The 25,484-nt window shown below is 38.6% G+C and overlaps 2 protein-coding genes and 1 non-coding gene across 3 annotated transcripts in view; all 3 read left to right on the top strand.

Annotated features, from left to right (window-relative positions):
* Positions 1-1,275, top strand: part of LOC114365141 (TIP41-like protein) — a 2,773-nt gene extending 1,498 nt beyond the window's left edge. Inside the window, exons 5-6 of the mRNA XM_028321631.1 lie at positions 451-609; positions 1,095-1,275. Coding sequence (XP_028177432.1) covers positions 451-609; positions 1,095-1,199 — 264 coding nt within the window. The 3' untranslated portion in view covers positions 1,200-1,275. The remainder of the gene's footprint in view (positions 1-450; positions 610-1,094) is intronic.
* A 2,636-nt stretch (positions 1,276-3,911) lies between these two features.
* On the top strand, positions 3,912-25,145 carry LOC114365140 (uncharacterized). Its single transcript, XM_028321629.1, has 12 exons — positions 3,912-4,034; positions 4,076-4,248; positions 5,032-5,162; positions 5,279-5,533; positions 6,359-6,524; positions 7,653-7,825; positions 8,540-8,705; positions 9,771-9,943; positions 14,549-14,732; positions 15,590-15,898; positions 24,053-24,228; positions 24,770-25,145. Exons 1-12 carry the CDS (start codon positions 3,912-3,914, stop codon positions 25,069-25,071), a joined length of 2,331 nt encoding a protein of 776 aa, XP_028177430.1. The 3' UTR covers positions 25,072-25,145.
* On the top strand, positions 14,008-14,080 carry TRNAA-GGC (transfer RNA alanine (anticodon GGC)). Its single transcript has one exon. It is a non-coding gene; the product is annotated as a tRNA-Ala (tRNA).
* Positions 25,146-25,484: the final 339 nt, after the last annotated feature.

The raw sequence follows: 25,484 nt of genomic DNA, 5'->3' as shown, positions 1-25,484 counted from the left end.
AACTAATATTATAAATGCGAAAGTAACTCTGTCTGTCTGTCTGTCTGTCTGTTACGCTTTCCCGCTTAAACCTCGCAACCGATTTTGATGAAATTTGGCATAGAGATAGTTTGAGTCCCGGGAAAGAACATAGGATAGTTTTTATCCCGGTTTTTGAAACAGGGACGCGCGCGATAAAGTTTTTCTGTGACAGACAAAATTCCACGCGGGCGAAGCCGCGGGCGGAAAGCTAGTCTAACATAAAAATATACATCTTATTTTTATAGTTTTCTTTTCAACTTTTTAAACCTTAATGTACAGTACTAGAATTCCAATTTGCATAAATGCTATTGGATTTCAAATAAAAACTAAGTAATCCTCCTAAGGATTGTAACTACTATTCATAAAGTTGTTTACCATCAAAGTGTGAATCAATGTCAATAAATTGACTTTTTTTCTTTTTATTTACAGAGAGTTATGCCATCCTACTGGTACATATTGCTGAGATACTTTCTGAGAGTGGATGATGTCTTGGTGCGTTCAAATGAAACCAGAATGTTCCATATGCTTGATTCTCACTATATCCTGCGAGAATTTACAGCAAAAGAATCGAAAGCACAGGATTTAAATGTAAGTAGAGTAAAATAATAATTTATAAAAGATCTTAAGAGATTACAGGAGAATATTGTAACTAATGCATGAAAATACATTTGACTGCAGCTCAATCTTTTATTTATCTCGACACAAAAGTGATAGCAAGGGTATTTGCTAACTAATAATTCAGTTGCAGCACATTAGATTACTAACTGTCGCAGTAACAACAATAAAATCTGCGACAGATTTAGTTTCGTGTTACACATTTAGGGCTTGTACAAACTGTGATGCGACGTCTCAACGTAAAAATCTACGAGAAATAACATCTTCCAATAGCAATTCTTTTTGCGTTGCGAAATCGCATCGCGCCGACACACACGACACAAGCCCTTATTTGGCTAGTAGATTGTAAGAATGTGGAAAATTCACAAAATGCTACACAAACTTACGTCTCTTGCACAGGAAGAAGATTTCTTAGAATGTGGGTAATATTTTTTATCATAAATGTTTTACCTTTGCAGATGCCTACAAGCCACATGAAGGAAGCAGACGACGTCATTCCTTTTCTCGCTGTGAAAGAGAAAGTAACCCAAAAATTGATAGTTAACTCTCAAAATAATTCATAGTGCACACTGATCTCTGTAGTAATCTATAATAGGTAAGAATTAAAATGTATCAATAAATGAACTATGTATAACTTAACTGGTGTTATTTAAGTAATATTTCTTGCTAGCAACTCCAATCCTATAGTGAGTTTTCACTTAGTAGCTATATAATCTTGAGTCGTACATTTTGATGATTCATTGCCTTTAAATACATAATATTTATTTCATTAATTATGATCAATACATAAAATGTTTCATACATTGACGTCATGTCAGTTTCCTAAACAATATCTTTATTTATCTCAGATGTTGTAGATAGATATTTTGATTGATGGATGTAATTAGAAATGTAATGCATCAATGAATGATACTTACGATTTTTATCAACTGCCATCAAGATTTTATCAGTTCGATTTTAACGCGTTAGCGAATTCTTTGTGTTTATAAGGCATTTTTGAATTGTGTACCAGGCTTAGTGGCTAAAGCTTGGTTTATATATTGCTGTCGCGACTGTGTGACGCGCGCCCGCAGTGAGTGTGTGAGCGCGACAGCAACATAATTACACGTGAGCGATAAGGATGGGTAGCTTGGGGTCATTGGACAAAATTCTACGTGCTCACGGACCAGGCTTTAGTACTTTGAAATGACGTTATAGGTGTGAACACACCACAACAAACGAAAAAATACGAACCAGTTTAGTATAAGCCCATAAAAATCTAACAAATGACATTGTAATCTATGCTTAAGTTTAAGGCCGCGATAAATACTGCGTTTGAGCAGCAATATAAAGAATCATAATTTGGTTTTGAGTGTCGTTTCTTATTCAGCTTCATAAGTTACTTCTAGATGATGTATCTTAGCTTAACGCTGTGTGTATCTTATGTAGTAACAGGGTCTATTTTAGTACCAACAAATCAGTAAATGGTGTGAAAGTAGAGAAAATATATTTTCGATTTATGAAAGAAAACGAAGTTCGTGCAAAATAGTTTAGTTTTATCTGTGAAAAAACAGAGCCTTTTTTAGCAGGCAGGAAGTTTGATTTTGGATTGCAAGTGGTTTTTAGGAAATACCTTTAAATACTAATGTGCATGATACAGGCTAGTTTTAGTGTCACGCGGACTGTCAGTGCGAATCGCTCCGCACAGCCGATCTGTATGAACTGCTAGGGAGCGGAGTGATTCCTTCGGACCGCTGTACTCTAAAACGCTCCCTAGAAGTTCATACAGATTGGCCGTGCGGAGCGGGTCCGCACCGGACGGTCCGCGTGACATTAAAACCAGCCACAGATGTTGTCCTTCCGTACATGCATTGTACATTTATCAAGATGCAGATAATAGCACTGCAAACGGTGTAGGACTAGGTATCAGTTTAATATCTTTATAATAATGTTATTATGAGAATGCTCGTCGATTAAGATAATTACAATGTATAAAATTAAAAGTACATATGAGTGAGAATGGCTAATTTACGCATTTTGTGCCTAACTACCTTATTTTATAAAATGAATATGGAAAAATGTTCTGTCTAAAATCTAAATGTTTTGTAAGAAAATATAATTGAAATGTAGATTATAATAAAGCAATATGGACTCTTAAAGCAAATAACGATAATATTAAAAAATAAAACAAACAGTCCTACCTGTTTTTCTGTTATTTTTTCACCTATTTTGTTTTTCCATATTTTTATTTTATTTTACTTACTAAAATGTAATCATTTGTACCTACATTATATCTAAAAGTAGAGAAAAATTACGTTGAAAAAGCGCATTTTATATTTTTCCAGAAAAGTTTCAAAACTGAAATAAATTAAAAAGTCATTGATTTCCTCTTGCCAAATCGTTAGATCCTAATTTTCAAAACTACTGCATTGTTATACGCTAATTAATTATTATCAATACATTAATGATTTATTAAAACCTACTTATCAGCTCCAAGTTCCTGTCTGTATTAACTGTTGCGAGGTGTTTGGCATACAGATCTAGAATCTAGTGAAGGAAGCTTGTGTATACCAGACCTAAATCATTACCAGCGATTGATATTATATTTTTTTATCGCAATCACTTAACGTAAGATACAAAATGCAATCTTGATACATTTTATTTGGTTGCATATTTAAGCTGTGATTTCAATCTCAGTTGTTTCTTCGAGTTTCAAAAGTGTGGTGTTAAAATGTGGTGCACGAAGTTTATAGCGATATTTGTGTTATTAATAGGTAAGTATTTTTATTTATTTTTAAACTTGATGCACTTCTGTGTAATATTAACTGGGTGTTAAGTTACTATTTATTATTTTAATAATGCAACTTCAGTGGCTTTGTTCTACAATATGCAATTTTAATGACTTTGTGCATTTAAACCTGATCGTCGTGATGAAGAAACTCTGCCTACGTTTTTCATAGGATTTTTTCAAAAGCCATAATACAAATCTGAGGATTTATTATTTAGATTCGGTTGCAATAAATCTCATAAGCACACGTTTTTATCAATGCAAGGATGCAGCACCATCCATGCCAACATCGCTGCATTCGACATCCAACTGAAGGACCTTCTGAGTATGCAAGAGGACTTGGCTGGCCGAGCGTGATGCAGGTGGCTAAGGGCCAAGAGGCCTTGATGAAGATCACCTCGACGCCTGATCACCAAGAGACTTGTCAGGTCACCACTCCTACTGGGAAGGTGTTTGATGTGTCCTCCCCTCCTAGCGATAGGTGAGTTAGTATTATTGGCCTCTAAAGATGCATAGAGGTCTTGGCTGGCCGAGCTTGATGCAGGTGGCTACGGGTCAAGAGGCCTTGATGAAGATCACCTCGACGCCTGATCACCAGGAAACCTGTCAGGTCACCACTCCTACTGGGAAGGTGTTTGATGTGTCCTCCCCTCCTAGCGATAGGTGAGTTAGTATTATTGGCCTCTAAAGATGCAAAGAGGTCTTGGCTGGCCGAGCTTGATGCAGGTGGCTACGGGTCAAGAGGCCTTGATGAAGATCACCTCGACGCCTGATCACCAGGAAACCTGTCAGGTCACCACTCCTACTGGGAAGGTGTTTGATGTGTCCTCCCCTCCTAGCGATAGGTGAGTTAGTATTATTGGCCTCTAAAGATGCATAGAGGTCTTGGCTGGCCGAGCTTGATGCAGGTGGCTACGGGTCAAGAGGCCTTGATGAAGATCACCTCGACGCCTGATCACCAGGAAACCTGTCAGGTCACCACTCCTACTGGGAAGGTGTTTGATGTGTCCTCCCCTCCTAGCGATAGGTGAGTTAGTATTATTGACCTCTAAAGATGCAAAGAGGTCTTGGCTGGCCGAGCTTGATGCAGGTGGCTACGGGTCAAGAGGCCTTGATGAAGACCACCTCGACGCCTGATCACCAGGAAACCTGTCAGGTCACCACTCCTACTGGGAAGGTGTTTGATGTGTCCTCCCCTCCTAGCGATAGGTTAGTTAGTATTATGGACCTTATTTATTAATTTGTAAATATCATTTTTTCTTAATTATATTCTAATGATGAATGGTAGGCTGTGGAACTTAAAATGTGAATTATTGTGGTCCAATGTGTGAATAATTATTTATGCAACGTCGAAAACAAAGGTGTTCTGGCTGAGAATATTTCTTCGGAATAAGTCCGCCTTTTATCCAATGACTAGATGTAGAAATTGTCTGTATTGTGGGTTTAAATCGCAGAAGCACCGTTTATTTAGATAGTGTTCGCCATTTTAGTGCCCCGCACCATCAAGCGCCTAAAGCGACTGCTCCTCTCTTTTTAATCCAGAGCAAGTAGGTACTGATCATTAATTTAAATCGGCATTATTGTTATTCCTCTTACACAGATTTTTAAAAACATATCCCTATGTGCAGATTCGAAAAATGGGGTGACGGTTGCGGAGTCAGGGTCCGAAGGATTGAAGAAGGAGACGAGGGTCGCTGGAGACTGAATGCTACGGGCGGTGGCGAGTCCATGACGGGATGGATTGAGGTCTATGTTGAAGGTAATAAAGACTACAATCGCGTTGTCTCTACTTAGTACTTAGTCTCTAGTCAGTACTTGCTGGAGACTGTATTTTCCATCTTTATAAGCTGACATATTTCTTATTTCCAATTGCAGAATACACGTCTTCGTATGCAGCCCCGCCCATTTATCTACAAGATGGCGACACTAACCAGGACATCGAGTTGACTAGTCTCGACAACTCATACTGTCTAGTTGCTCAGCCTTTCTCTGAGAGTTCCTTGATACCAGGGCATTGTCGAGTCACTTTGGATAAGGCGACTAGAGCAGTTCAGGGAGATTGGAGCGTTCTCATTGGTCTACCGGGAAAAATTGCTGAACTGCACATGGATAGGAGAGTGGCAGTAGAAGGTAAGGCTTTTTAATGTGCAAGGAATTTTGGTCCTTCGAATTCTATTTAGGATTAGGATTCTATCTACGATCTAGGATTAGATTAGGTTAAAAGCCGCGGACACGAATGTCTAATTTTAGGACAATAACTCCCAGCTCCATTTGTATACCGTCGGGTTCTAGTGCGTAGGCCCCGCCCTTCTGGTGGAGAAAGTCCCATACTGGCCGTCCTCATCGGCCAATGCATTTCTTTTTGGAAAAAAAGAGCTAAAAGTTTGATTTATATTATCTTTAGAATCTCGACTTTTTTCAGCGTGTTTATCACGCGCCCCTTTTGCGGACACTTCATAACAGTAGCGGTGCAAGCTAATCTCGCATTTAAACTTATGTAATTATAAGTGACCGATAAAAAGTATTATCTTTACAATTATCGTGTCACGACTTATTAAAGTCTACTCTAGCTAGACTAGACTAATAAGTCATTGCTATCTACAAACTAATTACATAGTTTGATGTTTAAGATAGCAAATAGGATATTTGTTCCTAACGAAATAACGATGCAGATAGTATGGTTTTGAGTTCGATTCCTAAGCTGTGCCATGTTGCATGACTCTTACGTTGTTCATAAAGATTGGTAGGAATCTAACCTTAGTTATGCCACACTACAGATGAATTTTGGATGCATTTCGGATTACAACTCTCCCGCCACAGATATTTATATGTAAGACGGACGCAGCGACATCGCTCCGGCGTCATACCGCCGCAATGCATCTTGTGCTTTCTCTCCAATACTGCTTTTTATTGAATAACGAATCATTTATATACAAAAGTGCAAATTATTTTCAGCTGAACGTCTCAACGTGGGTTTCATTCACGACTCTAATACGAACAAAATCCATCTCTTCTGCAACATCCTGCATACAAGCAAGAACATCACGTTCTGCCGTTTCCAGAAGACTAGCAACTCTCTGGGATATAACGTTATGGAGGGCTTGAGTGATGGTGTGCACAGGTAAGCATTAATTTATAGTTTAGCGCTTAAATCGCAAACGTGGTCGACCCAGGCAAAATTGGCGGCGCACTGTAGCGGACGAGGCGAAGAAGATCGGCAAGAAGCGAGATCAAGCGAGAAGCTCAAGACCGAACGAGATGGAGGACTGTTGTGGACGCCCTCTGCGCCATCTAGGGGACATAGGACCATAAGTCAAGTAAGTCAAGCTTAAATCAGTCAGTGCCTGAGGCATGGGAGCGGCACGGGAGGGGTGACATTGACATATTATGACGTAACAGGGCATACAAATCTGAAGTCTCATTAATTCAGGCCCTGAATGAGTTAAGTGCTGGATCTGAGTAAATAAATAAATAAATAAATCTTTAATGTAGTATTTTATGTAGTCTAGACCTATTAATATGTCTAGCCAGAGCATGGGGAGTAAAGGTATCATCCAAATCATCCATTTGTCTCTAGTAAACTAGAGGATCGTCCTGCAGTGAAAACTAAAATGACTTGATGATATGGACTTTGTACTAGTTTTTTTCTGCCACGACTACGCCGCGTGAATGGTTTATCAGGGAAATGTCTTTATCGTGCATCATTAAACATCCGTCCGAGTTCCGAAACAATTAAATTTTTATCTAATCAAAAGCATAAATCAATGAGCATTTAACATTACATCGAAACGCGATAGACACCAAAATTATTGTGGTTTGGTTATAGGGACTATTCTCGCTATCATAGGCGTACTTCTTCCAGCATACCAACAGACCGAAAGGATCTTTTTCTAAATATTATAATCTGGTAAAAATATGACATTACAACCTTACAAACCCAAAGGTAAACTGGTCGAGAATGCTTTAGTGCATTAAGTTCGCCTTATGTTCAAATTTATTTTGGCATAAAAGTTTAAATAAATAAATAAATAAACCTTGTTCCAAGTAACAAAGACGTTTTGCGAAATTCTGGGTTGCAGCACCATCTTACTTTTACTTTGACAAACGTCAAAAATCTGTCAACTATGGAGTTGGGAGTTAACAGGTGTTCTTTGTATGGACAAAGAACACAAGTAAACGTTAAAGTGTCACGAACTATTTGACGCTGACTGTAATAAATTCATCTATGTATTTATCTGTATGGTTACAGTTACTACGGCGATGGCTTCGTTGCCAAACACTGCGGAATGACCATAGAGTCGCCGACTGCCAGCGACTACGGCACGTGGCGATGCTCGGTGGGCTCCCAGCAGTGGGTGGGCAACGCGCTAGTCAGGCAGACTCCCATGCAAGCGCTTATTAACGTCGTGGCCACTCATTATAGTAAGTTTGAATGACTTAAGCTTCAACCACACAAACGCGTGCAGATCGCCATCGCCGGCCGCTTTGAAGCTTTAGATCTGTGGTTTTAGTCATATTGATTGACTACGAACCTTTGAGGCTACGAACGTTTTTCAGGTTTCGGAAGAAAATAAAGATGAAAAAGTTCATATAGCAAAGTTCAGTGAGGAGTGAGACTAAATAAAGTTTGCTTTTACTGGTCTGTCGAGAAAAAGGCTGGAGCCCTTAATTGATCACTAAAATGTTACTACATAGTTGGGTTCCATTGAAAAAGTGGCAGAGCACTGGTGACACCACATTTTTTTTGTTGCAAAATCGGCTTGACTTGCCGACATCTGTACAATGAGGATCATTTCGATTTTTAGCTGTGAATGCAGATTTATAGGGCTAAGAAATCCTTAATACACAGTCCAAAATTTTTTGTTCTACGACAAAAATTGACGAAGTTATGGCCAAATTACTAAAAAAAGTTCACTGACCGCCCGGCGCGGGGACGATGACGTCACTATATCCGATCCGAACGCTGCCGGCGTACTGCGTGGATAGAAAATATTTTTTTCTAGACAAACTATCAGTTTTAGAGAAAAACTTGTAATGACATTTATTCATCAGAATAAAGTAGGCTCATCAACAGCCCTTTANGTAACATAGATAACGAATCATTATAATAGGTACAAAAGTGCAAACTATTTTCAGCTGAACGTCTCAACGTGGGTTTCATTCACGACTCCAATACGAACAAGATCCATCTCTTCTGCAACATCCTGCATACAAGCAAGAACATCACGTTCTGCCGTTTCCAGAAGACTAGCAACTCTCTGGGATATAACGTTATGGAGGGCTTGAGTGATGGTGTGCACAGGTTAGCATTAATTTATAGTATAGCGCTTAAATCGCAAACGTGGTCGACCCAGGCAAAATTGGCGGCGCACTGTAGCGGACGAGGCGAAGAAGATCGGCAAGAAGCGAGATCAAGCGAGAAGCTCAAGACCGAACGAGATGGAGGACTGTTGTGGACGCCCTCTGCCCCATCTAGGGGACATAGGACCATAAGTCAAGTAAGTCAAGCTTAAATCAGTCAGTGCCTGAGGCATGGGAGCGGCACGGGAGGGGTGACATTGACATATTATGACAGGGCATACAAATCTGAAGTCTAATTAATTCAGGCCCTGAATGAGCTAAGTGCTGGATCTAAGTAAATAAATAAATCTTTAATATAGTATTTTATGTAGTCTAGACCTACAAATATGTCTACCCATAGCATGGGGGGTGAAGGTATTATCCAAATCATCCATTTGTCTCTAGTAAACTAAAGAGGGTCGTCCTGCAGTGAAAACTAAAATGACTTGATGATATGAACTTTGTACTAGTATTTTTCTGCCACGACTACGCCGCGTGAATGGTTTATCAGGGAAATGTCTTTATCGTGCGTCTCGCGATTAGGTAAACATCCGTCCGAGTTCCGAAACAATTAAATTTTTATCTAATCAAAAGCATAAATCAATGAGCTTGAAACATTAGATCGAAACGCGATAGACACCAACATTATTGTAGTTTGGTTATAGGGACTATTCTCGCTATCATAGGCGTACTTCTTCCAGCATACCAACAGACAGAAAGGATCTTTTTCTAAATATTATAATCTGGTAAAAATATGACATTACAACCTTGTTCCAAGTAACAAAGACGTTTTGCGAAATTTTTGGCTACTTTAAGGCTGGGTTGCACCATCTTACTTTAACTTTGACAAACGTCAAAAATCTGTCAACTATGGAGTTTGGAGTTAACAGGTGTTCTTTGTATGGACAAAGAACAGAAGTTAACATTATAGTTACGGTCAAAGTTTGATGGTGCAACTCAGCCAAAGTGTCACGAACTATTTGACGCTGACTGTATTATATTCATCTATTTATCTGTATGGTTACAGTTACTACGGCGATGGCTTCGTGGCCAAACACTGCGGTATGACCATAGAGTCGCCGACTGCCAGCGACTACGGCACGTGGCGATGCTCGGTGGGCTCCCAGCAGTGGGTGGGCAACGCGCTAGTCAGGCAGAGTCCCATGCAAGCGCTTATTAACGTCGTGGCCACTCATTATAGTAAGTTTGACCAACGCGTGCAAATCGCCATCGCCGGCCGCTTTGAAGCTTTAGATCTGTGGTTCTAGTCATATTGATTGACTACGAACCTTTGAGGCTACGAACGTTTTTCAGGTTTCGGAAGAAAATAAAGATGAAAAAGTTCATATAGCAAAGTTCAGTGAGGAGTGAGACTAAATAAAGTTTGCTTTTACGGGTCTGTCGAGAAAAGGGTTGAAGCCCTTAATTGATCACTAAAATGTTACTACATAGTTGGGTTCCATTGAAAAAGTGGCAGAGCACTGGTGACACCACATTTTTTTTTGTTGCAAAATCGGCTTTATTACAACTAATTAAAATACCACGGTGTTAAAGTTGACTTGCCGACATCTGTACAATTCGATCGGTCTCTGATCTCTGGTCTTCTGATACTAAATAGACGTGCATATACACATTTCTGATACACATTTAAATTCTAGTTCTTTTTTCTTAGCTGCTCCAAGGGCGTTAGAAGAAGAGAAAGCAGACGCGGACATAAGAACAGTATTCGTGCAAGAAGACAGAAGCTTCACAGTGACGTGTCGCGCCGAGCAGTCGCTGTCTTACTGCTGGTTCTTACACCCCAATGGCACTCAGTTCTCAGCGGTGCCGCTGCTTGACGAAAATCAACCTTTTTGGTAAGAGTATAGTGTGCGTAGTGTGAGTTTACATCAAACGCATTCGATATCGACTCCGTTAAAAATGTATGAAGATTTTAGTTTTTGAAAGTTTCCGCAAGGGGTGCTGTACAATCCGACATACATTTAATGTCACTTTTTTACGCAGTCGATATCGAATGTGGTTGACGTAAACTCACACTACGCCCCCAGTTCTCATTATTTGGCTGGATGATTTGCATACTAAAATTGCTTATTATCCAGAGGTTGAAAGTTCGATGCTCGTACAGTACAAACATTTGTGACTATTAATTTTTTGTTGATATTTTTTATCCTCACGCGGGCNCCAATAGGCAAATATTTTTTTCAGCCAAAGTATAATAGTGCGAAAACAACTTTCAGGCTAAACAATAATCTAGTTGTGAGTTAAAAGTACCTATCGGCCAATGTGGTTTGGCTAAATGAAATTTTAGGCGTACTGAAGGGCACCCGATCACACGACCGCGCTTGTGCCGCTTAGTTTTATACATTTCCTAATACAATATTGGAATTCTATAAAATTCCTAGGAAGAGTATACATGTCCTAGGATATGAAGGCTCTGAAGCAATATTTTATACATTTCCTAAATAGCTTCGGAATTGTATACATTTCCTAGGAATAGTATACAATTCCTAGAATTCATACATTTCCTGTAACATATACATGTCTCATTCTTTTTTTTCCCTACCAGCGCTTCGAGTCCAACATTTGGCAAGTGCTGAGAAGAAGCGCCGCAACAAACTCAGTCATCACTGTCTGCCGGTTTAAAAATATTCACATTCTTATCTGAGATGGCTCGATGCTATTGACGATTTAATATTCCCTTCGAAGCAATAATGTACATTCTTTTCGTTTAATTATTGTGTCCATTCAACCCCATAATGTCCTAAGTAAACTGAAACACGAAGTGTCCAAACTTTGAGTGACCCACGGAAATCGATACCACAGTAGATATATGAGCTAACTACTGTGTCGATACGGTATTCCACCGAATTGAGTGAGTCCTCTCCAAATACTTGACCATAGAGTATTATTACTTATTTTTATTAATTTACTATGCCTGCAAGACTCTTAACTACTAGCTTTTCCCGCAATTTCACCCGAAAACTACAGAATACATAATACAGAACATCTGTATTCTGAGCCCGAAAACAAAAGTGAACAAATTATTCAGTGCCGAATAAATACCAGTTTTTTGTCTTTACCGTTGGAACAAATGGATGACGATGATAGTCATAAATTAAAAAGAAGTTTTTATATGAGAAGCCTTTTTTTAATACTCATTTCTTTTGTCATAGTCTATACCTACGTACCGACATTTTATTTTAATTATTTCTATAGAGTTCAAATGTAGAGGTTGCTATGATTGATTTGCTACGAGCATTTTCAAATTGTAGTAGATTTAACATTACTTTTAGGTTTTTCGTAAATCTAAACCGCGTAAGATAGACCCTTGAAATTTGGCATGCAGGTACCTTAGTAAACTTAAAGCTTAGTTACAACAGGATATTGCAAAATTCCCACGGGAACGGGAGTTAGCGGGAAAAAACATTTGTATGAAAAAATCTAAACCGCGTGAGATATGTAGATGAAGGGGGTGAAACGGGATCTACGCGTACGAAGTCACGGGCGGCAGCTAGTTGGATTATACGAGTACATTCCAATACAATACATTTCAGTTTCAGTTATCATGTGGTCGTTCTTTTATAAACCACTAGTCATTCACAATCTAAAATTCACGATAAAACTATTGTTAATCCAACAAACTATCGAGTCCGGGGCTTAAATCGATTTCAATTATATACCACTTAGGCGAAGGACCACATTCATTCACTGTAATTACAACACAAAGCATTAATTAAATTCTAAATCAGTGTGAGGGTTGGATCGCTTCCCGGCGACGGGTAACGGGTTCACTTGCCCCTACCCTTTGTTCTATTTGTTTTTCATAGAAGTCTAATGTGATTCTATAAGTAAATCTCCTTTTTGCGAGTGTTCCACTGATGGATGATGTCAGTCATGAGCAGCCTGCCCACCATATCTTGTGGGAGTGTGATCTTTGGAAACATGAACGTGATATAATGCTTAATTCAATACAACATACTTACATCTGTTTCCGATATTTATTACACGATCTTGTCGCGACAAGGAAAAATTTCCGTTTTAAGCGATTTTGTGAAAAATATTATTGGCAGGTAGTTGCTAATTGCTCATAAATAAGATAGGCCCCCATAATTGATATTTATTGTCCGTGGTGCATAATCTTTTCTTAAAGGTTTTAAACCTCTGTTTGTCACCTGTCATCTGCTTTGCAATGGAGGGAAGTCGAACCTTAATTTCGAACTCCTCTTATGTTCCTCTGATTAACTTCGTTGCGGGTCCAATGACAGTTTAACTTTCCCCCGGGACAAACTTGACCTTCTTTGGTTGGGTTTTTATGGCGGTCAAGCTAGATCCTGGCTACACGGGAGTTGCAGTGGTGGGAACGAGAGGTGGGAATAGTCCAGAAAGTAAGGGAGTTATGAATACACTATAACTACTTTCCGTAACTGTAATTACGGTTTAGTCATGGCAACTATTGGCAGTTGATCATGATCATCATTTGACTGTAGTTCGTCATCAGCAGTGGACGTCCTACAGGACATGAACATCTCCCCACACGATTTCTATATCACCCGGTTGGTAGCGGCCTGCATCCAGCGTCTTCCTGCTATCTTTATATGGTCGTCGGTCCACGTTGTAGGTAGACGTCCCATGCTGCGCTTTCCGGTACGCGGCCTCCACTCCAGAACCTTGCTGCCCCATCGGCCGACTCTGAGTACTATGTGCTCTGCCCATTGCCACTTCAGCTTGCTAATCCGTCGGCTACGTCAGCGACTTTAGTTCGTATACGGATCTCCTAAATATTCCATAATCCAAGGATGGAAATCGAAATACCGACCCTCAAATCGAAAGTCCGACGCCGACACTGTTGGATTCAGGTAGAAGTAAATATCCATGGACTTTATACACAACCCCAATGTTAAAGACTTTTTAAGCATCTTTATTCTATTATGAAATATGTATTATTATGTTCAATACAAACAATCATTAAGTTACACTCACCCCAACCGCGTCTCCGCATTGCATCGAATCCTATGAAAATGTGGTTTTTGGACATAGCGATACTTAGTTAAGTTAAGTTAAGATGAAACAGCTCTTTTACATAGTTATTAAATTTAAAAAAAAAATTTAATAACTATGTAAAAGAGCTGTTTCATCTTAACTGACAGTTAAATATTTGCAACAATATTTCTGTTAGATGTAGGGTAGGTATACTTAACATTGATGAAACAAACGCTGGCTGTAACAGCGTATTACACTTGAAAATTTCGACGGGTTCATCCAGTGTCTAAGTAGCTCAGTTGGAAGAGCAGTCGCCCGGCAAGCGAAAGGTCGTGGGTTCAATTCCCGCCTTAGGCAGTTCGATTTTTTCATAGCGATACTTATTTTTCACAATTTTTATTTTTAAAAATTACTGGTCGATAGGTTACTTTATTTTGATGAATAAATGTTATTAAAAGTTTTTTTCTAAAACTGATAGTTTAGCTGGAAAAAAATATTTTCCATCCCAATAGTACGCCGGCTGCGCTCGATTCGGATATAATGACGTTACGCGGCCCTGCGTACGTTGACTTTTAGCGGCAAAAACGGTCTATGTTTATTACTTAATATCTTCGTAAGTAATGGTCCGATTTGGATAATTAAAAAAACAAAAAGATATATCTTTCTTATGTCTTAAAGATTAACGTAGATACTAGTTTTATTGAATTTTCTACAACAGTACTGATCCTCATTCGATCGGTCTCTGATCTCTGGTCTTCTGATACTAAATAGACCTGCATAGACACATTTCTGATACACATTTAAATTCTAGTACTTTTTTCATAGCTGCTCCAAGGGCATTAGAAGAAGAGAAAGCAGACGCGGAAATAAGGACAGTATTCGTTCAAGAAGACAGAAGCTTCACAGTGACGTGTCGCGCTGAGCAGTCGCTGTCTTACTGCTGGTTCTTACACCCCAATGGAACACAGTTCTCAGCGGTGCCGCTGCTTGACGAAAATCAACCTTTTTGGTAAGGGCATAGTTCTCACTATTAGTTAAAGTAGCTGGATGACTTGCATACTAAAATTGCTTATTGTACCAAGAGAGTACAAACACTTGTGACTATGCATTTTTTGTTCATACTTTTTTACTCACGCGGGCAATAGCTACTAGTATGTATGTAACCTAACAAAACCCAAAGTAGTTTTGCTTGCTTTGCTTAGTTTGTTTATTTTTAAATTCCATTTTTTGCTATTCTATGTTTTTGTTGCTTGAACTTGTAGTTCATTACCCCATTGCCCTCTAGTTTGTAAAACTTTGCATATTTCATTTATTTATTGGCTATAAAACCTTATTTTTTCTAGAATAAGTTTGGCTTTTAACACGCTTACTTTGTTTTTTTTATTTATTTATTTAAGGCATCAAACAGTCATGTATAGTTACAAGTTTTACATAAATATTAAGTTTTTACAATAGACTAAACAGTGCCTGTAATTGTACATTATTGTTAAAAAAATAGTTCAACAGACGCGTATCAGTTTGCTAAACAAATAAAAGTACAGATAGAAACAAGAGAACAGAAGAATAAAATAAAACAACATTAATATAAATGGGGTGAATTTAAACAGGTACCCACATTTACCAATTAAATACAAATCCCTAATTATGTATTAAATACAAGTTCAAAATATACATAATGTTTCCAAAATAAAAGTATTTATGTGCTATCAATGCTATATTGGTGTATTCCTTATTGTAAGTGTTAGTGGAACGAAAAGTAAATGAGTTAGCTGTATATTTTTTACGATAAAGCGTACAGACATAGCATAGACAATAGCTTACGTTTTGTAACCACTAATAAAGTAGGTACTAATTTAACTCCTCCAGGTATACAGGTGAGAGCCTTCAAACCGGCGATTGTGGGATCACCTTTTCACACGCCTCCGAAAGCGATTCTGGGGACTGGGTGTGCCATATGGGCGTGACAGACCAACGTGGAATCGAACTTACGGACCGAGTTATCGTTCGCGTCACTGGTCCACTGGCCGCTAATAAGAAAGAGATAGGTGTCCAAGTAGGATATAATGCTACTTTGTACTGCCATACGTCGAATGGCAACCGGCCTTTGGACTACTGCCGGTTCTTAAGTCCGAACTATGTGGGGATCAGCATCGATTCTACTGTGACTTCGGATGCGTAAGTTAAGGTTTATACTGTTTATTTGATAAGCATGTACGTCATACAGATTTTGGCAATCGTAAGCTGGGAAATCCCACTTATTAATATGCAATTCTTGCATACACGCTGAATGCAGACCGCTTACAACCGGCCAATCTGAAAATCACTATAAGGACAAGAAATGATGATGCATTTAAACATCTGGGGGCACGGCAGTGCCCCCACCAAGTCGTGCAAAAAAGCGGCACGGCCGTACCATCCTTTTCTCGAAGCAATTCGACCGCCTGTAACTTCGTTGTGGATAAAACTAGAAGGCTGAATTTTCATTAGCTATGCAGGCATTATAAAGACACGGTATATTTAAAATTTCATTCAATTTGAACCAGTAGTTTAAGAATTATAACGGATCAAAGTTACATAATTTTGTCACTCACTGACTGACTCACTGACTGACTCACTGACTCACCGATCATCAAAACTCTAAGGCACTTCTAGCAGACCTAGAAGCTTCAAATTTGGAATATAAGTAGTGTTTGGTGTATGAATCAAGGAAAAACTAAAATATTTGGGGGCACGGTAGTGCAACCGCCAAGTCGAGTAAAATTTTTCAATTTCGGTCCAGTTTTCTAGATACATAACTGCTGTCTACAAAATACAAAAAGAAATGAGATCCCATCAAAAACAATACTTGTCAAAAAAACCAAGTCTCGCAACTCAGTTGTTCTACGGTAAAAAGTTGTGAGATCCATGTAATACCAAGTCCAGGCCAGGAAATCTTTAACGTTTTACATAAATATATTGACTTGGCCATCGCATGAAAACACGTGTAAATTAAATTATTTAGTTAACACACGACGATCCAGTCACGGCCTCACTCTATCTCCAGGAAAGCCTGACGGAAATGGAGAAATGGTACCATTCGTGGCGTAATAAAGCGAACGGAGAAAAATCTGTGCATGTTCATGTAACCTTCACTCTCAGAAGAAACTCCTGCCCACCGGTTAAACTTAATGGTATCCAAATACCTCAGGCTGAGCCGCTGAGGACGTTAGGTATCAGGGCTTGCACTTGGACCGCAGGCTAACCTGGAGAAAGCAAATAATATGGACAAAGAGGAAGCACCTAGATGCCAAACTAAGAAACATGATGTGGCTTGTCGGAGGCCAGTCACAGCTGAGCACCAGTAGCAAAATGATGGTCTTCAAAACTATTATTAAACCTATCTGGACCTACGGGATAAAGCTGTGGGGAACAGCTGCCAACTCCAATCTCGACATAATCGAGCGCTTCCAGACAAAAGCCATACGTTTTACGACCAAATCCCGTGGTATATCAGCAACAGGCTCATCTATCAGGACTTGCCATTACCCACAGTCAGGGAGGAAATAAAGAGCCACTCACTCCGTTACAAGAATAAACTTTCAAATCATCCAAACTCATCAGTCCAACAACTCATGACCATTGAAGGCTTCCTATTGAGCAGACTGCAAAGAGCTAGTGTCAGGAGTCTCCTTAGTAGATTCCAGGACAGTTGAGAAACCATGACCACTGAGGGCAACTGAGTCACTGGACTCCTGCTGATTTACTACAAACAAAAAATCTCATTACAACAGGAGATAACTACACCATTACACTAGCACCATCGGAAACCATATGCCTGGCACTTTAACCTTTTTCGCAAATATTGGTTGCCATTTGAAGGGATATCTGTGATTGCGCGCACTTGTCCATTCATCTAACCTTACCGCTAACTTCTTGCCTGCAGTTTTAATAGTTTAAGTTTTATTAAGTAGTTTGCGGTCAGATATTTTTACAAGTTTTTAATAGGAAAGGAGTATTCGTATTGTTCGAAAAGACCGAATAATTATATAGATGCTATTCGAATAATAAATGTGGCGAATATCCGAATAATATGGATATCCGGATATCCGAATTGCATGCCCTACTCATACCTCAGTCAGGCGTCAGGCGCCACGGGAGGAGTCTCACTGATATTGACGCCAACAAAAACACCCGTTTTTGTTGGCGTCAAATATCAGTGAGACTCCTCCCGTGGCGCTCCTATACCTCAGGTACTGACTGATTTAAGCGCTAGGCTTATAGTAAGAAGGCAATGTAGTTTGTGATGAAGAAAATTGGACCAAATTGCACTTGATTTGGACTTAGTTGATATCGTTCATATTCTTATGCTCAACTTTCGATTAACTTGTAAAGTTTATCTGTGGAAACTGATTAGGCTACTGTACTGTTTTTATTTTTTAAGTTCACATGTCTAAACTCATTCTGTTTGTTTCCTTAACACTTTCCTGGACAGTGAACTGCTATATACGTCATAACAATTAAGTAAACAGCCTTATATTGGCTTTGTGTCTGGGTTACTGCCCGGGAGTGTTAGTAAAGAAAAAAAAAATAACACGTCTAAAAAACTAACAATAATAACATTTTAGGGCGATATTGGGTCGATACTACTTCACGCCCGGTCGCAGTCTGGACTATGGGGATTGTTCGCTGACCATCTCGAGTGTCGAACCTGAGGACATCGGCGCTTGGACGTGTGCGGCGCTGATCAATACTGATACTTTGGAGTCGAAGGACGATATGACGCTTTTCGTGGATGAGACGAGTGAGTCAACTTCTACATATTTTATGTGTTTAACACTTTCCCGGACAGAAACCCAGACACAATAGAAGTTTAATTGTTATGACGGCTAAAGCAGGTCACTGTCTAGAAAAGTGTTAAGGCATAATTTTTTTGGAGTTCTGTGTTTTATGTTTAGAGAGTGTTGGGAAGAAATACTGAATTTCATTTTTTATGTTACTTTATTGTGGTATTATTGGTGTTATTGTCGTTACGCTAACTAAGCTAAATTCTTATATGCTTGTGAGGGGTTCACTACATTATTACCATGTTTTTTTTTGCTTTGGTGTGATCATCAGTTATGCTTGAAATAAAGTCAATTTCGTATAAATACGAGAATGCTGTTCTAATTTTCATATTTCATATTGCATGCTAAGTACTCATATGAATAACATATCTTTTGCCTTGTTGTTGTGTGCCTAAAGCGCTTTGCCTTCTCCCCCGATCATAATTTCTGCTCAGTTCTTTATTAAACGTCTGTCAACTCCATAACACTATCATTATTCCCAATCTAATTGGCATTGAAATTTCAGTTCAGACTCCCAGGACGCTGTCACAAGCTGGCATCGTAGGTATGGCTGTTGGAGCTCTAGCATTAGTAGTGCTACTAGCTGGCGTGATATGGTACAAGAAGGGAACGCTATGGAGAAGGAACCATGAGTCTTCCAGCACTGGCAACGTGCCCTTCGACCTCATGTCAATGAGTTCTCCTTCAGTGCCCAGGAGTAGTAATTCCACCACAAGTAGCCAAGGAAATAGTATTAACGAAGAAGGGACGAGCGGGGATATGGGTGTGACGAGAAACCCTGATGTTAGGACTGAGACGATACCCTAAATTGATCCGTTGGATAAGGCCGGACAGAGAAATATACGAAAACTTTATGAAATAAAGTGTGTTTTATAAGATATTTTAACTTGTTTTTATTCAAGTAGCAGGAAGTTATTGGTCTGTTATGTACATATACTACAAGCCTTTGCTTAGTTCAGGACCCGGTTGTGCTCTGTTCTTGGACACATGCCTATGCATTTACTCGTATTTGCCTTACACAAGGTAAGACGGTAGCAATATTTAGGCAAAAAACAATTAGTGCGGCAATGTAACGTCGTCGTCCTATGTCGATCGATATAGATCAGGTGATTATACGTAAATAAATTAGATTATTTATCTTTTAACATTAATGTCACATTGGCTTAGTAATCAAACAAAGATCCGTAGATTTGAATAATTGCAATTTTATCATTATTATTCTTAGAAATATCTCAATGTTAATTTTCGTTGCGTGTAAAAGCGAAAAATAATTTGTCAGTATCGTGGATGGTTCTCATTCTTGTGAGAAATAATAAAAAGTAGGATGTTTAAAAAGCATTTATTGTTGCTTTTTAACAATAAAAAGTCTCACTAACAATCAATTATTAACATACAATTGTGCGAACTTGAGTATATACCAATTATGTACTATTTGATTGTATCACAGTAAAACTGCATTTCATGCCTTTTAAACTGTAGTTCCATCTTTTGTGAAGTTCTGACATGCATTTTAATGGTAATCCATTTGTAATACTTTGCCAAACAAAAACAAGATGCATTAAATTAGTAAATGAACGACTATGATTTTAATAAAGTAAAATCATCTCAATAAAATAAATAGCTTTCACATCGCATGAATGCAGTCGTAAGTTACTTTGACGTATACCACACCTGTTAACATAAGGTACTTAAATTTAATTAACTATAATATAATATATTTATCACATTATAGCCGGTCTTTGTAGCCTATGACCATTTTTCCGATCGGGACGTTCGCGAAGAATTTGTTCATCGCCTTGACACAGGTGATGACGATTTGCTTGATCGCTGGCGGCGCTAGTTCGTCCATAAGCTGCCTCCAGTTTTCGTTTGCGAATTTAAGAGTAGTCTCCGCTGGAATAATAATTTTAATTAGTGTTTTTGTAATACAGTGCTTTAATTTGTTATGTTCAAATCTTAGATTTGTGAGGTGTCAAGAGATTGTGTACACGGTCTATTCCACTTTGATCACCTGGATTAAATCACCTATAATAGAGATCACCTCATCCATGGGTGATCAAGACACCAAAGTATCGCCTATGATCACTTGGGTGATCTAATTCAGGTGATCAAAGTGGAATGGACCAAAGCTAAATATTATACGCAAAAGGCAATAAATGTGCGCACATATTTTAATGTCTTCGACAAAGTTTGTCAACAGGAAGCCAAATTATAGGAGTGCCTAATTATCATTTGTTCACAACTATACGTTAACTTATTAAGTTAATAATATTCATAGTTTATGACTAATAAATTATGTTTTATCAAAGACGCGGTCTCTTACTATGGGCCCCATAAGGATCTTCAGCGAGTTGTAAAGGGCCGTACTCTACGTTTCTTTGGCCAGTCCAGTGGCAATAGTTAATGTTTTTTTAAGAGACGCGCGCTGGTAACTCGAAGAGCTTTTCCAGCTTCACCGGGCACAGTGGCGAGTACAGAAGGTACTCTAGCCGTTTAACGATCGTCGGTGCGCGTACCGACGAAGCCGAGTGTGAGCTTCACGAAGCAACGAGGCTCATCGGGCAACATTGGGGTCCTATGGTATGAGATACTGTTAATAATATTTTCCTGTTATATTACCCAATTGCTTGTTGCCATTGAATAGGTTCTTCAAGTCGAATGTGGTGCGCTCGATGTCATATTTGTACATGGGTGTGACCAGTTTGAAGTGCTCCCCCTTGCTGTTCTTCACGTGAATGAGTTTGCTGTCGATTCGTACTTGAACTCCCTCTGAAAAATAAAGACTTTTTAATTTTGGGAATATTTTAATGTCTAACGGTAGAGAGTCCACAGCATATAGAGCTATACTTTTTGTTGCAAAATAGCTTTTATTAAAACTAGGTATACATACAGGCTGTTAGGTAAATGGGTAGGTATATGATATGAGCCGACACTAGCCCATGATAACATATGCATATAAATGGTATGATGAAGTCAGAAATTTGATACCATCATTTAAATTTTTTAAATGTTCATACAAAATAAAATTTATAAAATCAGATTTGTATGAAAATTAAAATGATGATATACATTTTCTGACTTCACCATACCATTTATTGCATTATGTTAACATGGGCTAGTGTCGGCTCATGCCTCATATACCTACCCATTTACCTAACACTCCGTATAAGATGTCACAGAGTTTAGGTTGAAGTGCCGTCATCTGTACCACCAAACAACTTAACTATTTAGAAGCACGTGTATTGTTAATTGTTATTATGTACATAACTATGTTAACGAAGGGGTTACGGGAAGTTAAAGTAATTAAATTTTTCACACGAACTCGTGGTTTTCCGCAAAGTAACGCTTGATACCATTAATTATTTAAAAAATAAAATGTTCCTAATGGTTCCGTACTTAGCTAATGTATAAACGTGATCATACAATGGGTTAACCATCATTGTTTACGATGTTTTTATGAAACGATGGAAATATTTATTTCTAATAAGAAGAGAAGAGCACCTTTTCAATGAAGAATGTTCACTAATTTTGTTTTTTAGCTTTCTGTATTCTCTGTTAAAAATAAAAAATACACGTGAAAGAATTATTTCGATACGTCAATTAGTTTCCAAGATATTGAATTTTAAAAGTGCGGGCGGCGGCCAATCCGCCATTTTATGCGCGTGACGTCATATTACAGTGACTGGCTCATATTTTTATGGGTGGAATCCTGCAAGCTGAATTAAGACCCACTTCCAGGCAACCGATTAAGCTGAAATTTCGCAAACACATGTGATTTGGATGACCATGCAATATTATGATGACATGGAGCTGATCTGATGATGGAGCTGGAAGGTGGCCATAGGAACTCTATAATAAAACGACTTAAATCCACCGAGTTTGGGCTCGTTCGTTTTGTATTGATGAGTACTTTAATTCTATATAGTAATCAGGGTCTAATGATGGAGCTGGAAGGTAATTCGCAATAAAACGACACAATCGCATCAAGTTTGGGTTTGGTTCAATTTTAATTTCTGTGATGGGTCTGGGTGTTAATATGTATAATAAGTATGTATTTACAAAAAAAATGTAGGTATTTAATTTTTAAATTTTAGTTTTTAGTCATTTTAAGTTAATGTAATATTATAAAATTTATTCTCTAATAAACAACTATTCTCGACAATGGTCGAATATCAAGAATTGCACTTCAAAACAACTTTTATCGTTGTAAAATAAATAATCATTGTTTATATTTACCTTTTAATTGTAAGTGGTATTTAAGTATGTTTATATCCGTTTTCAACCGACTTCAAAAAGGAGGAGGTTCTCAATTNATATCTGTGCTGCTACCAGTACCGGGGGTGAAGTGAAGTATGTGAGTTGTGATGTGAGCGACAAGGAAGCGGTGCGTGGCGGACGCGCCGCGCTTCAGGCCGCTTGCTATAATAAACCATGCGCGGGACGCGCCGCGCTTCAAGCCGATTGCCACTCTAAACTATCGGTGTGCACTCACACAAATGCAATTCTCAGCTTAAGTTGAGAGGACTGTACCTATTTATATAATGTAACCTATCAAAACCTTTGCTTAGTTTGTTTATTTTTAAATTCCATTTTTTGCTATTCTATGTTTTTGTTGCTTGAACTTGTAGTTCATTACCCTATTGCCCTCTACTTGGTAAAGCTTTGCATATTTTCATTTATTTATGGGCTATAAACATTTAATAACTTTTTTTCTAGAATAAGTTTGTCTTTTTATAAAACACGCTTACGTTTTGTAACGACAAATAAAGTACTAATTTAACTCCTCCAGGTACACAGGTGAGAGCCTTCAAACCGGCGACTGTGGGATCACCTTTTCCCACGCCTCCGAAAGCGATTCTGGGGACTGGGTGTGCCATATGGGCGTGACAGACCAACGAGGAATCGAACTTACGGACCGAGTTAACGTTCGCGTCACTGGTCCACTGGCCGCTAATAAGAAAGAGATAGGTGTCCAAGTAGGATATAATGCTACATTGTACTGCCATACATCGAATGGCAACCGGCCTTTGGACTACTGCCGGTTCTTAAGTCCGAACTATGTGGGGATCAGCATCGATTCTACTGTGACTTCGGATGCGTAAGTTTACGTTTATAATCTCTGAGTGTACATACGACATACAGCTTTTGGTAGATACTTTATTTATTGGAAAATCTGAAACTGGGAAATTTACACTTATCATTAAATGAAACGAAGTTAAGTAAGTAAATACCTGCATCTTTTTGAATTCTTGAGTTTCTAGCGTTACTACAGTAAAGCTATGTAAACTGCAATGACAGTCGCATTTCACTAATTTCATTTTCACTAATTTAATTTAACTAAATCTTTCAAGGTCAAAAGAACTTTATTTATGTTTTTAATTACGATTGTATAGCGCTTTTAAATCATTAGATTTTAGGTCAATTGGGACTTAGTTGATATCGTACATATTTAAAGCTCATAAAAAGGTCACAAAGAGACATTTAAAAACGAACAATAACATTTTAGGGCGATACTGGGTCGATACTACTTCACGCCCGGTCGCAGTCTGGACTATGGGGATTGTTCGCTGACCATCTCGAGTGTCGAATCTGAGGACATCGGCGCTTGGACGTGTGCGGCGCTGATCAATACTGATACTTTGGAGTCGAAGGACGATATGACGCTTTTCGTGGATGAGACGAGTGAGTCAACTTCTACATAATGTGTTTAACACTTTCCCGGACAGAAACCCAGACACGATAGAAGTTTAATTGTTATGACGGCTATAGCAGCTCACTGTCTAGAAAAGTGTTAAGGCATAATTTTTTTGGAGTTCTGTGTTTTATGTTTCGAGGGTGTTGGGAAGAAATACTGAATTTCATTTTTTATGTTACTTTATTGTGGTGTTATTGGTGTTATTGTCGTTACGCTAACTAAGCTAAATTCTTATATGCTTGTGAGGGGTTCACTACATTATTACCATGTTTTTTTTTGCTTTGGTGTGATCAGTTATGCTTTAAATAAAGTCAATTTCGTATAAATACGAGAATGCTGTTCTAATTTTCATATTTCATATTGCATGCTAAGTACTCATATGAATAACATATCTTTTGCCTTGTTGTTGTGTGCCTAAAGCGCTTTGCCTTCTCCCCCGATCATAATTTCTGCTCAGTTCTTTATTAAACGTCTGTCAACTCCATAACACTATCATTATTCCCAATCTAATTGGCATTGAAATTTCAGTTCAGACCCCTAGGACGCTGTCACAAGCTGGCATTGTAGGTATGGCTGTTGCAGCTCTAGCATTAGTAGTGCTACTAGCTGGCGTGATATGGTACAAGAAGGGAACGCTATGGAGAAGGAACCGAGGGTCTTCAAGCACTGGCAACGTGCCCTTCGACCTCATGTCAATGAGTTCTCCTTCAGTGCCCAGGAGTAGTAATTCCACCACAAGTAGCCAAGGCAATAGTGTTAACGAAGAAGGGACGAGCGGGGATATGGGTGTGACGAGAAACCCTGATGTTAGGACTGAGACGATACCCTGAATTGATCCGTTTGATGATATACGGACAGAGAAATATACGGAAACTTTATGAAATAAAGTGTGTTGTACAAGATATTTTAACTTGTTTTTATTTAATTTGTTGCTTGTTTTTATTCAAGTAGCAGAAAGTTATTGGTCTGTTATGTATACTACAAGCCTTTGCTTAGTCCAGGACTTGATTGTGCTCTGTAAATGTGTCCAAGCTATCTTGGATACATACCTATGCATTTCGGTATGTATCCAAGATAGCTTTGTCGGCCGTTTGGTGTAGTGGTTCAGAACGGACTACTATGCCGAGAGGTTCCGGGTTCAATTCCCGGCCGGGCAGAAATTGAAATGATGAATTTTAATTTCTGTGACGGGTCTGGGTGTAAATATGTATAATATGTATGTATTTAATAAAAATAAAGTATA

Source organism: Ostrinia furnacalis, unplaced genomic scaffold, assembly GCF_004193835.3.
Source record: "Ostrinia furnacalis isolate ACB-3 unplaced genomic scaffold, ASM419383v2 OfSCF7556, whole genome shotgun sequence".
NCBI classification, from domain to species: domain Eukaryota; kingdom Metazoa; phylum Arthropoda; class Insecta; order Lepidoptera; family Crambidae; genus Ostrinia; species Ostrinia furnacalis.
This window is presented reverse-complemented; position numbering and strand designations above follow the sequence as displayed.

Excerpts from the sequence above, each read along its gene's own strand:
- LOC114365140 (XM_028321629.1), top strand. The coding sequence starts at position 3,912 with ATGCATAGAGGTCTTGGCTGGCCGAGCTTGATGCAGGTGGCTACGGGT. Across the intron at positions 5,163-5,278 it reads GATTGAGGTCTATGTTGAAG|AATACACGTCTTCGTATGCA; the intron begins GTAATAAAGACT and ends TTCCAATTGCAG. Across the intron at positions 14,733-15,589 it reads GACGAAAATCAACCTTTTTG|GTATACAGGTGAGAGCCTTC; the intron begins GTAAGGGCATAG and ends TAACTCCTCCAG.